Source organism: Amblyomma maculatum, chromosome 10 (assembly GCF_055883805.1).
Source record: "Amblyomma maculatum isolate TAMU_Amacu chromosome 10, ASM5588380v1, whole genome shotgun sequence".
Classification (NCBI taxonomy): Eukaryota; Metazoa; Arthropoda; class Arachnida; order Ixodida; family Ixodidae; genus Amblyomma; species Amblyomma maculatum.
Window position 1 is genome coordinate 63,167,634 of NC_139353.1, and position 14,508 is coordinate 63,182,141.

Here is a 14,508-nt window from a genome sequence, read left to right on the forward strand (position 1 = left end):
TAAACAGGCAAATTCTTATTAATAAATCGGGACAAATTGCAACTACATTGCAGATGAAAAAAAAAGGTATTTATTCTAAAGATAATATAGCACTGTTCGAAGACACTGCTGTTGCAGTTCAGGAACAACTACACTTATCAAAATACAAAACAATCACTCCAAACGTCAGCGATTATCAGCAACGAACCTTTTACGGTCGCTGCGGTAAACGAAAAAAATATAGTGTCCAAAAAGTTTTGCTGTTCACATTAGTGTTGTCATCATAGTGCATGCGGCCTACATCCTTTTTAATAATCTCTAACAGTGTAGACAAAACTGCATGCCTGCATTTCACATTGCGTTGAAAATATTCAGCTAGCTCTGTGTTTCTTTTACTAACCAAAGTTAATCGAGCGAAAGGTCGCAAGATTACAGAGAGCAAAAGCCGAAGCTTTTGCCTCAAATGGTGCTCGACGTAGAGCATTTGGTTTTACCTTCTGTATAAATTTTTCTTCTACAAGCACCTAATCCTAATACACTCTGGCATTTATACTTGATCCATACCTCAGGGACTATTTGCATATGAAAGTGCATCGCAATAACGCCAAAGCTTCTTCACATTCTTCCCTACTATAAATATCGCGATCAAGCATCGCTTATTGATAGAAATGGCAACAAGGCTGCTGGTTGTAATTAATACGCAATTTATCTTTTTATCTTTGTCGGGAATATAACATCAAATGAGGAGAAGTATTGATCAGATCAGATTTTTTTTTTTTTTCATTTTTACATCGTACAGTAAGCGCTCAATATTGTCTATGGCGTGTAGAGCGAACAAAACCAAACAACGTATCTGTCTCAGGATGCGCATCGTCAATGTAGGGTATGCCAGCAAGAATATTAAGGTCTATTCACACTTCCGAATAGATGAGGACGCGCGACTACCAGTCGCGTGAGCAGAGGAGAGGAGCTCGCCACTACCAATGTTCACACTTGCGACAGTCGCCTCCTCGTTCTGTTCTCGTTCCGAACGAGTTGGGAGTAGGAGAGCTGCTGGGCGATGACAGTGAACGTCGGTAGCTGCCGCTTGCCATACACTTGAGCTTTTTCAGGCGAGCCGGTACGCATGCCGCGCTCTCGCGTTTCCAGGAGAACGCCGACGACAAATAGACGATGTCAATCACCGTGGTGTCAATATAAAATCTTGCACCTGCGTGAATAACCCATTTCTCAAAAGTTCATGGTACTTACGGGATAGTCCGAATATCTTTCCAATCTCCTCCCAGCCCATATCCTATCTCCCTGCCTTTGAATTCCGGATGCCGTTTGTTGAAAAGGTAGGGGTATTCTTTATTTGCACTGAGAAGGTGCTCGTTCTAGTACTCCGGGACCTCGCTGATTGGTGAAATGGTTTGCGACTAGTAGTCGGGCGACTGGAAATTCGAGCAGTGCCCGATCGGCCCGCGGCAGTCGCTTTTCGACCGATGCGACCATTTGCGACTGTCGCTTTTCGACCAAAACGGTCGCGCGACCGCTGCTAGTCGCAAGTGTGAACGGGCCTTTATTCTGCCCTGTCTTCAGCTCCAAGAAAGAAGTTAGGGCTCTACTTAAGCATTGCCTTAAGGGTACCATGTGATAACGGCTTGTGGCGCGGTCTAATTGCACGCTTGCTTATTAGCATACATTCGTGAAATCGGACTGTACGTGAAAGATTGCGCCATATGCATAAAGAACTGCTTCTACCCCAGGCGTTGAGTCCTTCCTTGGGTGTCGTAATGTGACCGTGACGTCGTGACCATGTCAGCCACTCTGAATTTTTTGGCCGCATCCAACATCTCCAACGGCAACGCTAGTTGTTCTGTGACACGCCAACATTAACTGTACCGCGTTACAATAAAGCTGGCGAACAGCTATTAGATTTCAAAAACTGCATTATCAATGCTTAGTGGACGGTTAGCCTGTAGACATTGCTAGATGGCCATCACGACACAGGATAGAGACTAGAACCCGAGTATTGGTGAGGTCAGGGGAGTAAACGAGGGCGCGTCATTACAGATTTACGACTCCTTGTTCCTTTCTTGCAACACCCTGTTAATTATAGTGGATATCCACAGAGCGGATTTGGTATTAGTTCAGCTATAATTAGAAAGAAGGGTACAATATTTTACACCTCGAAAAGCGCAGGGCAATGTTTTTTTTTGTTTTTTTACACTGTTTTTTTTTTTTTTTTTTTTTTTTGCGGCGTTTTATTAAGCGAAATTATGATGCCTTTTTTGAGCAGCGAAATAATTTGAAAGAAGGCGGAAGAAAAGATAACCACATGCTATAGGTGTGATTGAAACCATAACTACACCACATGTCACGTGCAGTCTTCTACCGACTGAGCGACGGCTGTGGCTAACGCGTTGCCTTCTATATCAAAGGATACTTCTTGGGAGCATTCAGCGGCGACGCACACAATGATGTCATAGAAAGCGGGGTGCCCTGTTACTTGGTGTCATAGAAAGCTTGAACGAAGGAGGCTGAGTGTTACAGCACCGAACGTGACGTGATATTCAGTGGCAGTGAGTTCGCAACCATCGACTGCATGTGACGGTCTGTTCTCTTACTTTAGGGCAGGGTATCTCTTGGAAGTTTTCACCCACTTTACTTTCGCTCTCGGGTAAAATGACTTAGGATGTTAGAAAATAAAACTGATAGTTTACTGTGCTTTCCGCGGCCTCAGATTTCCTGATAACAAGTACAGCTCAGCAAATAAGCGATTATAGTGGAGGAATTTCAGCATAGGCATTTTCTTTTAACGCACTCACAGACGTGTAAGCGATTATCACTTCCGAAATCTTATTTGGACGTCACTAGCAAGAAGCTACCTAATCCTTACTCCTTAGACTCCCGCACCTCCTGAGGGTTTTTCGTGATGGATAATGAAGGGGTGGAATGGCATTATGTTATTTTGCTCGTTTAGAAGTTTGCATCTCTTGACTACTAGTCGCACTATTCTAGCGTGACTATAGGTACTCCTACGATTGAAACGCAATCCCGTTTTCCTTTTTTTTCGCGTGTTTTATTAATCGTTATAGGCTCTATTTATATATGTAAAACTTCATGATAGCAGAAATATCTGAAAAAAATTTAGGCTCTTGTTTTATGAAGCTAACACATAGGAATTTAACTTGGCACTTCATTCTCCAGCTGCGTAACAAGTGGGTTGTATTTTTGTAGCAAACCAATAATGTTGCAATTCGATTTCAGAAAAGGTGCTCACCTATATATCAACACGTATCAATAGAACGCCAAGGATGGCCTGAAGATAGGACGGTTTGAATGGTCGACCAAGCTTGCGTTCAAGCTTCCTTCTCTTCCAGGATGAAAACAAAAGGAAGTAGGAGGTGAAGGTCAGTCCGAGTTGTATGACTTCATACGTACAACGTGGACGATGTCGGCTTGTTGCTGGCGTCGCTTTGATGTCGACACCCCGTCTGGCACCACCTCATAAGTGACGTCGGTTAAACATCGCTGAACAACATAGGGCCCGAAGTATCGTCGCAATAGTTTTTCGGAGATTCCCCAGCTGCGATTAGGCGTCCAGACCCACACTTTGTCGCCAAGTTCGTACATCCCATGTCGGTGGCTATGATTGTAGTGTCGTTCATTATACTCCTGCTAATTTTTGACCCGCACACGGGCTAGTTGGCGAGCTTCCTCTGCACGCTTAGCGAATTCCTCGGCGTCCTGATCGAGATTATCGGTGTCGGCATTCGGGAGCAACATTGAATCCAGCATAGTTGTTACTGGTCGCCCATGAAGGAGGCTGAATGGTGTCATGCCAGTTATGTCTTGATGTGCCGCATGGTAGGCGAACGTGACGTGGGGAGGAATTTCGTACCAATTCTTGTGGTTCACGTCGGTGTATATGTAAGGCATGTCTGCGATGGTCTTATTGAGGCGTTCCGTCAGCCCATCCACTGGTTTCAGGGTGATAGGCTGCGGTTTTACTGTGACTGGTATCACTGAGGTGGAGAGCGGTGTCCAAATGTTCGGCCGTAAATGCGGTTCCTCGGTCAGTTATAATGAGTGCTGGAGCGCCATGCCTCAGGAAAATGTTCTCAACGAAGGACAGAGCTGCTTTGGCGGCGGTACCCGTTGGCAGCCTTGGTCTCCGCCTAGCGAGTTAGATAATCGGTGGCGACAATCATCAATTTATTGCCGGCTATAGACATCAAAAAAGATCCCGGAGGTCCATGCCAATTTGTTTAAAAGGTGTCGTTGCTTGAAGAGAGTGGAGTAGGCGGCTGGTTTTACAGGGGGTAACTTACAGCGCTGGCAGTCTATGCACGTACGTCGTGGGCAGAATAAAATGGACTACGCTTCCTGATTCAAATGCTTCTGTGCCGTCATCTGATAGAAATACATAAGTTTGCTGCCCTCGCGTTCAAAAACAAAGTAAATGTTACAGTCGTATGCAAAACGCATGCGTTATGTTTTGCTATTTAACGCGTGACAAGACTCTGTCCGCCAAAGCATGGTCCATATTAATTCTTCTGTCCGCGACTGTACATAGTGCTTCACTTTCGCCGGCAGTTTTGGCCAGTAGTATCAGTGCTATACTCTAGCCAACGTGCGGGTGTAGCCTAGGTGATCGGTGTTTGGCTCGTCGTGGCACGCTTGCAAAACTTCACTACGGAGAGCCGATGGATAGACGAGTAGATGACCGTTTCCAGGACGGAAGTTCTTGTTAACAATGTTGTTGCGAATAGAGAATGAAGAGATTACTCGTCGAAAATATTAGTCACAGTTGTAGTTCGCTTCTACAAGAAATCAAGAGGAGGGAGCAATTCCTGGACCCACCGTTGCTGTTGGGAAAACGTTGTGTCATCTAGGACACCTAAAAACGCATTGTCTTCATCGATCGTAGTGGAAGGTTCGACCGGCGCTCGCGAAAGGCAGTCAGCATCCGCGTGATTCTTTCCAGATTTGTAAGTGCCATGTAGAATTCTTGTAATTGATAGCTCCACTGCACGAGACGAGTCTCCCTGAAGGGTCCTTTAGGTTTGTCAGTCAACAGAGAGAGTGATGGTCGCTAATGACTTGAAAGGAGCGAGCGTACAAGTAAGGGCGGAACTTCATAACCGCCCATACCACTGCTAGGCATTCTTTTTCGTTTACCGAGTAGTTCGCTACCGATTTAGATAGGGTCCTGCTGGCATAAGCAATTACTTTTTCCATACCATCTTGGGCTGCACCAACACAGCACCTAAATCCACGTTGCTGGCATCCGTATGAAGCAGTGTAGGGGCGTCGTAATCAAAGTGCGCTAGGACAGGTGGTGTCTGTAGACGCCTCCGCAGCTTATTAATAGCTTGGTGCTGTTCTCCACCCTAGCGAAAGACAGCGTTGTCACGTGTTAGTGAAGTTAATGACCTGGCAATTTGTGAGTAGCCAGCCATAAATTTACCGGCGGTAATGGACGCAAAGATCCAGGGAGCGCCGCAACGTCTTTTTGTCCGTAGGTGTTGGGAACTTGGCAACGGCTGATAGCTTTTCAGTATCAGACCGGACACCTTGTTGGCTAACGACGTGATCTAAGAATCGCAGCTCCTATTAACCGAAGTAGCACTTCTCGGGTTTTAGTGTAACGCCCACAGATCCTATGGCCTGAAACACAGCTAGCAAACGGCGTAGATGCTCTTCAAATGCGGCCGAAAACACGATCACGTCGTCAATATACACCAGGCATGTTTGCCACTCACGTCCCGAGAGCACAGTATCCATCAGCCTCTGAAATGTTTCTGGTGCCGAGCATAAACCGAATGGAAGGACCTTAGAGTCATACAATCCGTCGGGAGTGACGAATGCTGTCTTCTCCCGATCCCTCTCATCTACTTCGATCGGCCAATATCCACTTTTCAAGTTCATTGATGAGAAGTAACGTGCATTTCGTAGGCGATCAAGGCAATCGTCGCTGCGAGGAAGAAGGTATACGTCTTTTTTGGTCACTTGGTTGAGCTTGCGGTAGTCTATATAATATCGTAAGCTGCCGTCCTTCTTTTTAACGAGTACCACGGGGTAGCCCAGGGACTCTTTTACGGCTGAATAACGTCGTCTCTAAGCATTTTGGCCACCTGGCTCTGAATGGCTTCACGTTATTTCGAAGCCGCACGGTAAGGATTTTGTCGAATTCCCGCGAATTGAGTCATCCGCGATATTTCGATGTTTTGTCAAAGGCATTTGGCCGATCCGCGATTCTGTAGCAAAACAGTGTCAAAATTGATCTATGAAATCCAAAAGGCGGTCCCGTTCTGAAGAAGACATATTTGGGCTCACATCGACGATGATTACGGGCGTCTTGCATACTGATCCTTCCTGTTGCAGCAAAAAGCAGTGCTCCGCATTTTGGAGGCTGTCGAAAAAAGCCACAGTTGTGCCTTTCGGAATTTGCTGACGCTCGTCGCTGACGTTTGTCATCACCACTTCAGTCTGCCCATCGGTCAAGTTGACTAGCCCTCGAACTATAGAAACACCTGTGCTGAGTACCAGGGTGACTGCCCCTTCGGCGACGCCATCGCTGGTATGCGCCACGTCACACTTCACTTGAGCATGACCATGGTGGTAATGCCACCGTCTCAGAAACATGCCGGCGGCCATGAAGTGGTCGGCCGAGGGAACTTCCCTCCTCTCTGGAAGGGAGTTCGTTAACATCATGAAGTTACGTCTTAATGCTCTGCCATGTTTGGTCAGGACGAAGAGAGGCCGCCAAGCAGACAAGACATGCCGTGCAGGATGCAACTCCCCGGAGTGGCTTTGTCATATTCTCCAGGCCTGCGAAAGAGCCCACAGTGCGAGACGACGGCGCCACGATGTGATGGTTAGATATTTAGCGCGGAGACTCCAAAAAAAGATTGGAGCGTGCGAGTGGAGCCAGTGTTCACCTCCAGTTTGGGCAAGCAAATCCCTGACCTGGTACTCACAAGAGGGAGCCAGGAAGTGGTGCTGGATGTTCAGGTGGTGGGCACTCGGGTTGCCCTGACGGACGCGCACTTCGCCAAGAAGGCAAAGTATTCCAACAGTGACCTGCTGGCACAGATTTCTTCGGACCCCGTCGTGGTGACAACGGCGACTTTGAATTACCGTGGATGCTGGGCCAAGCCCAGTGTGGACGGACTGAAAGATCTTGGACTTGGCACAAATGACTTCGTGATCCTGACGCTCCGTTGCCTCCAGGGGGGGTGGCTTCGTTGCTTCAGAATTCATCAAAAGATGACCTCCGTATCGAGTGAAGTGGTGTTGCGGGGCCACCCGCTCTCTTCAGCACGCCACGGAAGGGGCAATTAAAGTTGGGGTAGCACTGCCCCTATTCAACAACTACAGTGCTCATGCTTTTCCTCAGATCGTCAAGAGGAAAAGTTGAAAAAAAAAAAGCATGACCATGGTGGTAATGCCACCGTCTCATTGGAGACTTGTAAGGCCATCAGTAGAATTTCCGCATAACGAAGGTCTTCACGATTTTTGCTGAAGGTAACGATGCTATACTGAATGCTGATTACAGTCCTATGAAGACGCAGAAAGTCTATGCAAAGATGAGGTCTTTGCAACAGTGAGGGAGAATAACGAAGCAGCCAACGAACACCGCGTTGCCTATTCCTATCAGGGCAGTGCACTTCCCTGTCGGTGCCAGTAGCTGACAGCCAGCACTTATTACTGGCCAAGTCCATTCGGTTTTTACTTTGTGCAGGGTGTCAGACAGTTTCTGGCTAATAGTTGAAAATTCCGCCCCCGTATTCACCAGAGCACGTACCTCCAGCCCGTCAATGGAAACGGCGAGGTCAGCGCTAACAACTTTATCTGGGTTGCTCGTCTCTTTCGGCATTTGCGGCGGAAGTGAGGCAAGGTCGGCGCTGTCAGCTTCGTCGTTGAGACTGCTCATCTAGTGCGGCAGTTTTGGCGGTTATGTAACAGCTTTTTTGGGGTAGTGCGGCAATGTCAGTTTTAACGAAAAATAATGCTGTGGCGATGGGGAGGAGGGGGGGGGGGGGCGGAAGCTCGGAGATTCGGTTTCCCTGCTGACCTGGAGGGTCTTCCTCGGTTTGAGCATGAGTCAACGTTGAAGTGGTGGCGAGCAGAAGCAGGCGTAAAGGCTTGCTCCTCTTCGCGCTACGGCAGTAACGATGCACATGGCCAGCTTGTTTGTTGAAAAAACAGAGTGGTCGGCTGTCATAACAGCGCCACCTGTCAGTTTGGCGTGGTTGAGCGCGCCTGGAAGGCACCCACTAAAGCCCCTGGAAGAATCGCGTCTCCTGACAGCTCGGTGAGCTCGATGGAGAGTGGTCTGGAGGCGGGCGACGAAGGACTGCGGCATAGCTCTCGAGTTGCAGCTCGTGGTAAGGTGCAGAAATGTCGGCCATGTAGATGACCGGTTGTGGAACGTGGTATGGTTCGGTAATGGCTGCCGAGTTGTCGCGGGGGTGAGACCGCATAGAAGACGCAAATGCCGCATAGAAGACGACGGTGAAGATGACGACTGGGACCACAAGCGCGAGCATGGAAGTGTAGAAAGCTTGAATGCAAGACTCGTTCTGGGCGACTATTCCTACCGTCCTATATTTAGGCCTTCCTTGGCGTTCTATCGAGACGTGACACTGGTGGAGCGTACTCGGTTTGCAAAAGAATCCTCCCGGCAGCACAAAGCGGATCCTAGACATCGACACGCCGGTCCATCGCGCTAGCCGCCGCCTTTTAGGCCTATAGCATCGGACTACAGCCATCTGCCGAGCGACTCTTCAAACGCCCAAGTTCGTCAGGTCTCCCAAGCCATAGCACATCCGTACCCTATGCCGGGGACTCTTCAGAACACCAAGGTGACAGAGTGCTTTCGTGGGGACACGTTTGGAGATGTGGAGGACTGGCTCGATCATTCTGAGCGAGTGGCCAGGATCAATCAGTGGAGTGCTGACCAGAAGCTTTCCAATGTTTATTTTGCCCTTCTGGATAATGCTAGAACGTGGTTTGAAAACCATGAGGCCAGCTTTTCCACATGGAATGACTTCCGCCGCCAGCTGGTAGATACTTCTGCGAGAACTGACCGACGAGACAATGCGCTGCGCATACTTGAAGTGCGCGTCCAGAAGCCGAATGAGAGCGTGGCTATGTTTGCGGAAGACATGGCTCGCCTTTTTCGCCGGGCCGAACTTGATATGAGTGAGCCAAGGAAGTTAGGGCATCTCATGCACGGTATCAAAGAGCAGGATTTTGCCGGCTTTGTACGCAACCCGCCTAAAACCGTGAGTGAGTTCATTAAGGAGCCAGGGCCAAAGAGTGCGCCCCCCCCCCCAATACCGGTGCCGCCAGTACTACCGACCCGTTAACTGGGCTCCGGCGACTGCAGTGGAACTGACTGCAACCCATAGGACCACTCTTCGAGACCTCATTCGAGAAATTGTCCTTGAGGAGCTGAAGCGAATTACGGCTACGAAGGCTCAGTCATCAGAGACCCTCATAGAAGCTGTGAGAAATGAACTGCGGTGCGCCTTATCGCTGTCTGCACCATGCCGCGAGTCCTGCATTCAAGCTTCCTTCTCTTCCTGGCTCGCGATCGTGGGCCTAGTTATTATCTTTGGCGTCGTCTTCTATGGGACAATATATATTTGATGATGGGAAGTTTGGCTCGTCATTGCTGCATAGACAAATTCTTGCTTGTTCGCTATTTTGCACATAGGTTTAAGCCCGTACACACGTTTTTGAACGTGATCGGCCGCAAGCCTGTCATGCAGCTTCAAGCACACATTACAGAAATGCAAGCATTTTTTCCCAATGATGCGAATTATAAGGCGATTCGCATTTGTCTATATGCTAATGTTGCCTCAGTTGGTTGGTGCAGAAACATTATCACTATGTGGTTTGGTTTGTGGGGTTTAACGTCCCAAAGCAGCTCAGACTATAAGAGACGCCGTAGTGGAGGACTCCGGAAATTTCGACCACCTGGGGTTCTTTAACGTACACTGACATCGCACAGCACACGGGCGCCTTGCATTTCGCCTCCATCGAAAAGCTGCCGCCGAGGCCGGGATTCGATCTCGCGTCCTTGGAAACAGTTGTCGAGCGCCGTAACCACTGCGCCACCCCGGCGGGGTTTTTTATCACTATGTAGAGGTATCGATAACTTTGGGAGACCGTTGTATATACAGCACATTTAGACAACATTTTGTAGCGTCTATTGCGGCGATAACTGTGCACTAAAACTGGTATGGAAATATCGGAGTTTCTGTAGTACTGACCTCTGCAGTGAAGACAAAACAGAAATAAAGAAAAGAGGTTTCTTTCTTAATGATCTGAGGCAATTTTCACGCTCCTATTCTGTACTGCTATATAGCCTACTACCAGTGGCCACAGGTAGCCAAGCATGAAGAAGATGCTACCAGAGCTGCTAGAACGCGGAACACATTTTATTATCTGCCAAAGTGTATGAACGCGTACTCAACAAGGTCATGTGCCTGCTCATGGGGTCCTGTCAGCGACGGAGGGAGCGTTTCCGCACAAACGCAACACAACGTGACGCGCACTCAAAGCAGATCGCATGTCGGTCGGCAAGCACAACACCTCGTGCAGCTTTTGCGTCGTGTCCGGCGTCCTCAGCTTATACTACACCACTCCGAGACTCGATCTACAGGTGACTAAGCCGAATCGTAAACTGCATCAAATCAAGTCCAGGATTCTGGAAATCATTTTATTTGTAAAATAATTATGATATATCGTAAGATACTTTCATAAACACGTTGATAAAAATCGCTTAAGCTTCAGTTATATAGCAAAACTTTGCTTCTGAAGTTTGTCCTTCATTCCGAATGAGTAAGTATAAGTGCCGTAGAAAACGAAGGATAGACTTTTCATATAATTTTGAGGCATATGAAGAATATTGGAAGATAATTTTATGAAGTTTGTGGTAGAAATATTTTACGTTTCCGATAGGCAGCAATATTTCCGTTAAAAAAAAAAAAAAAACAGGTCTGTGCCTTAGTCCGATTAAGAGAGGAAATAGCGAAAGCCACTTTACAGGACTGTTTTCACTAACTGCATTGTCACTGTCATCATTATTATAGTCAGCATTATCACCACCACCACTATCATTGCTGGGTTCGATTCCAGGATCAGGACGAATTTTTCTTTAACTACGAAGTTTCTGAGAAAGCTGTATAGCTTTCCTTTGTAGCCGTATGGCTGCGCTTGGGTGGATGCAAAGAGTAATTACTCCCATATTACAAATCTACTCCACCTTGGGGGATTCCCCTAAATATTTGACCAACCTATCGCCACTATCATCATTATTATCAACCGAACGCAACGTCATTGCCATCCCTACTACAATAATTATTATTACTAACTACATCGTCTTTGTCATCGCTATTATCATCCTCACGCTGGACAAAGAGCATTTCGATCGGTTTCTCATGCACCCGGCCTAGCCTAGCGGTTAGCGTGCTCGGCTGCAGGGATCGAACGGATCGTGGTTCCATTCCCAGTGGAACATTTACTGCGGACACTTCAGCAGTCCATTAGCCTAGAAAGGCTTTCGCTTTTAAGGCTCGTCCTGCACTCGCAACAAGTAATCAATAAAGCAATAGTTTGCGTTTTTTAAAATAACTGCCAAAACGCAAGAAGCCTGCCGAGGAACCTGCAGATATATTGTTACCGTGAAGTCATCAAACTCTGATAAAGTTATGTTAGGAACCGCTTTCCTAGTAATGTCCGAAGCTTCTTATTATGTCTCCAGTGACCAGCTCAGCAGATCTGTTCTCTCCCTCCCGTATTATATCTTTCTCATAGTTCCCTCCACTTAGCAGTTCTGAGAATGCCTTGAAAAAATAAGCTAGCAGGCAACTTCGAGGCAATGTTTTCGTTTCGAGATAGGTGACCGTAGCATTTCCTGAGGTCATGACATCACCGTCAGCAACTGTTCCTCTGAAGAACAATAGCACGAACGCCAAGTTCCGGAACCTTCCCTTGCCTGTGACTCGTTTTAATAGGTTGTCGTCCTTATATCTCTTCATACCAAACACTTTGGATGTATTACTGCGTTGATTGGCAGTAAGTTAGAGGCCAAGCAACAGCACATATTGCGAGGGTACTCCCAATGCATAAAATATTTTACGCACGTAAAACATTGGCTCTAAACGAGCTTTTTTATTTCAGGCGTGTTCTTGTTCAAGTAGGTGCCGTCCTAGCAAAGGTTCTTTCTTGAGCTCCCAATTATTAGGCACCGGACCGAAAGGTTAAGTACGTTTTTGTGCGCAAATGCCTTTCATCACCTAAGATGGCAGTGCAACATTTCTGTTTAGCTTACAGAAAGCAGTGATCATAAAAGCAATGAATCATGTTCCCTTCCCACTTCCGATCAAAAGTTATTCATTTACATTTGAAATGTTCAGCTCGACTAAATAATTTTTCGCGAAAACAGTACGGCATCGGCTTATTTTCATTGCAGAAATCACGCTGTCGGAGTGGTTTATTTTGTAGTGAATGAATGTCGTAGTACAGAAGCGTGGCTGCCGCTAATCCGCATTTTTCTACAGCTTAAAATATGTTACTCCATTTCTCACTACACTTTAATGCAGCTTGAGTTTTCACATTCACGACACGTAACCAAAGTGCACTCAGTAAATTTTGCCTGGCTGTTCACATCACGTTCCCTTGGTAGACCACTGAGAGTAAATCGTAATGTGGGCAGCGTAGAATGCGAAGCACACTGATTCCTGCTATTTCTAAGGTCATGATACATGCGGCTACTACTAACGACGTAAAACACCTTAAGAACAGCACCTATGGAAGTTACAAATGAGCATAACATTAGGCATTATTTACAACTTTTGTCATTGCCAAAAGAACGGCGGAATAACAGTTTCACAATGGATAAACATAAAGCACATTTCGAGTAATAAGGTACATGGAGCCTGAAAAAAAAAAGGCGCCAAAGTATTGCACACTGTCACCGGGGGTGCATACGTTGTCCTTTTCTTACTTTCGCCTCTATCAAAATACGTCAGCTACGGACATTATTTACAGGGGAGGTTGACTTCTTAGGATATGCCGCAAAACGCTAATGGCTCCCGCCTGCTTCTAATATTGCAGAAGCTCGTGAACATACAAGCACTTTTTTTTGCTGCTCTCTTACCATGAATATCTTAACTTGCGCCTCTGCTGTCTCATGTATATACAGTGCTAAGCTACGATACTGTGCACGAGAGCACCCGACGTGAATATAAATTTTCCCCGAGTCCGGCGAAATTCCCTGCGTGGCAGTGCAGCGTACCTTGCTCAGGGTTCTCACCGTTTCACCTGAAATGAGGTCCCCGAGTTGACAGCTTCTGCCAGCTGGCACCTTCCATTAGTGTTATTTCACAATACATCGGGTTTTCTAGGAACACAGGGTCCACAACGTTACCGCGTTAGTAATTTGTACAGCGCACCGCTGCCCTCGTTCGCCATATTCAGTTTTTTTTTTCAAGGTAATGCAAGACGTGCGTGTGATTGCTGGTTCTTGCGCATTTGTTTGGGATAATTCGTTCATGGTAAAACATTTTACTTAACGGAATGGTGAGCAAAATAAAGCGCCCATACACCAAGAACATCGCATTTGGTGAAGTCTTTGTGGCACTTCGGCTGAACCTGTCGATGAATAACATGTTTTTGTCCAACTAGGCGGTCTTCACGTGCGTCCCATGGCTACTACGAACGCGGCAAGGCTATGGCGCTATGAAAGCTTTCACGAACCAAGATTGCCGCGCTATCGCCCTAGACTCGCTCGTTGGAGGGCAGACGCAGATAAACGGTAACAACGCTTCGGCATTGACCAACGTTTCCGTTTTTGTTCGGATTCGTTAAGCGTGTGGCTTGACCAAATAGCCCCAACGGCTAAACGGGGGATTCCTTTTGTCCTGTGGGAATGGACGAAACAGCTGTCTACACTTCAGCTAGATGAGGTCAATGACCCAACAATCCCACGCACTTCGCTGTAGAGAAAATACGTACTAGAAAAGTGGGAGCTCGTGTCCTCGAGTGTGAAATACCTGTGACACTGTGTCTTAGACCCTACCTCGTTCAGACAAAGCACTTTAAATGTGATAGGCATGGCGCTTTATGGGGAAGTGGCTTCACGACGCTAAAACGAAATCAAGTGATCATCATTACGATCACCATGTGTGTCACTGCACTAGATCTGTTTCCATATTAAGCAATGCGCTTTATGGGGAAGTGGCTTCACGAACCTAAAACCAAATCAAGTGATCCTCATCACGATCACCATGTGTGTCACTGCACTTGTTCTGTTTCCATATTGATCATTTCCTTTAAGAAGTTAATAAATTGCCTCAGTTCAAACAATTAAAATATGCTTTTTGTTATTTTTTTTCAAAGAACAGCAAGAAAATGGAACCACCTGCCCCCTTTCATTACCTGCATTGATGATCCCACGGCATTCAAAGCTGCAATGAAACATCTTTCTGTATAGCCCGGCCACCTTTTCTTTTCTTTGATGTAATT

At 46.8% G+C, this 14,508-nt stretch overlaps 2 protein-coding genes across 2 annotated transcripts in view; both read left to right on the top strand.

Moving 5' to 3' along the window:
* The window catches only part of LOC146176681 (uncharacterized), a 41,799-nt gene extending 34,488 nt beyond the window's left edge, over positions 1-7,311 (top strand). The window contains exon 3 of the mRNA XM_084581357.1: positions 6,915-7,311. Coding sequence (XP_084437483.1) covers positions 6,915-7,311 — 397 coding nt within the window. The remainder of the gene's footprint in view (positions 1-6,914) is intronic.
* LOC146176682 (ATP-binding cassette subfamily G member 4-like) overlaps positions 1-14,508 on the top strand; it is a 57,104-nt gene that overhangs the window by 2,221 nt on the left and 40,375 nt on the right. The gene's annotated exons all lie outside the window — the stretch shown is intronic.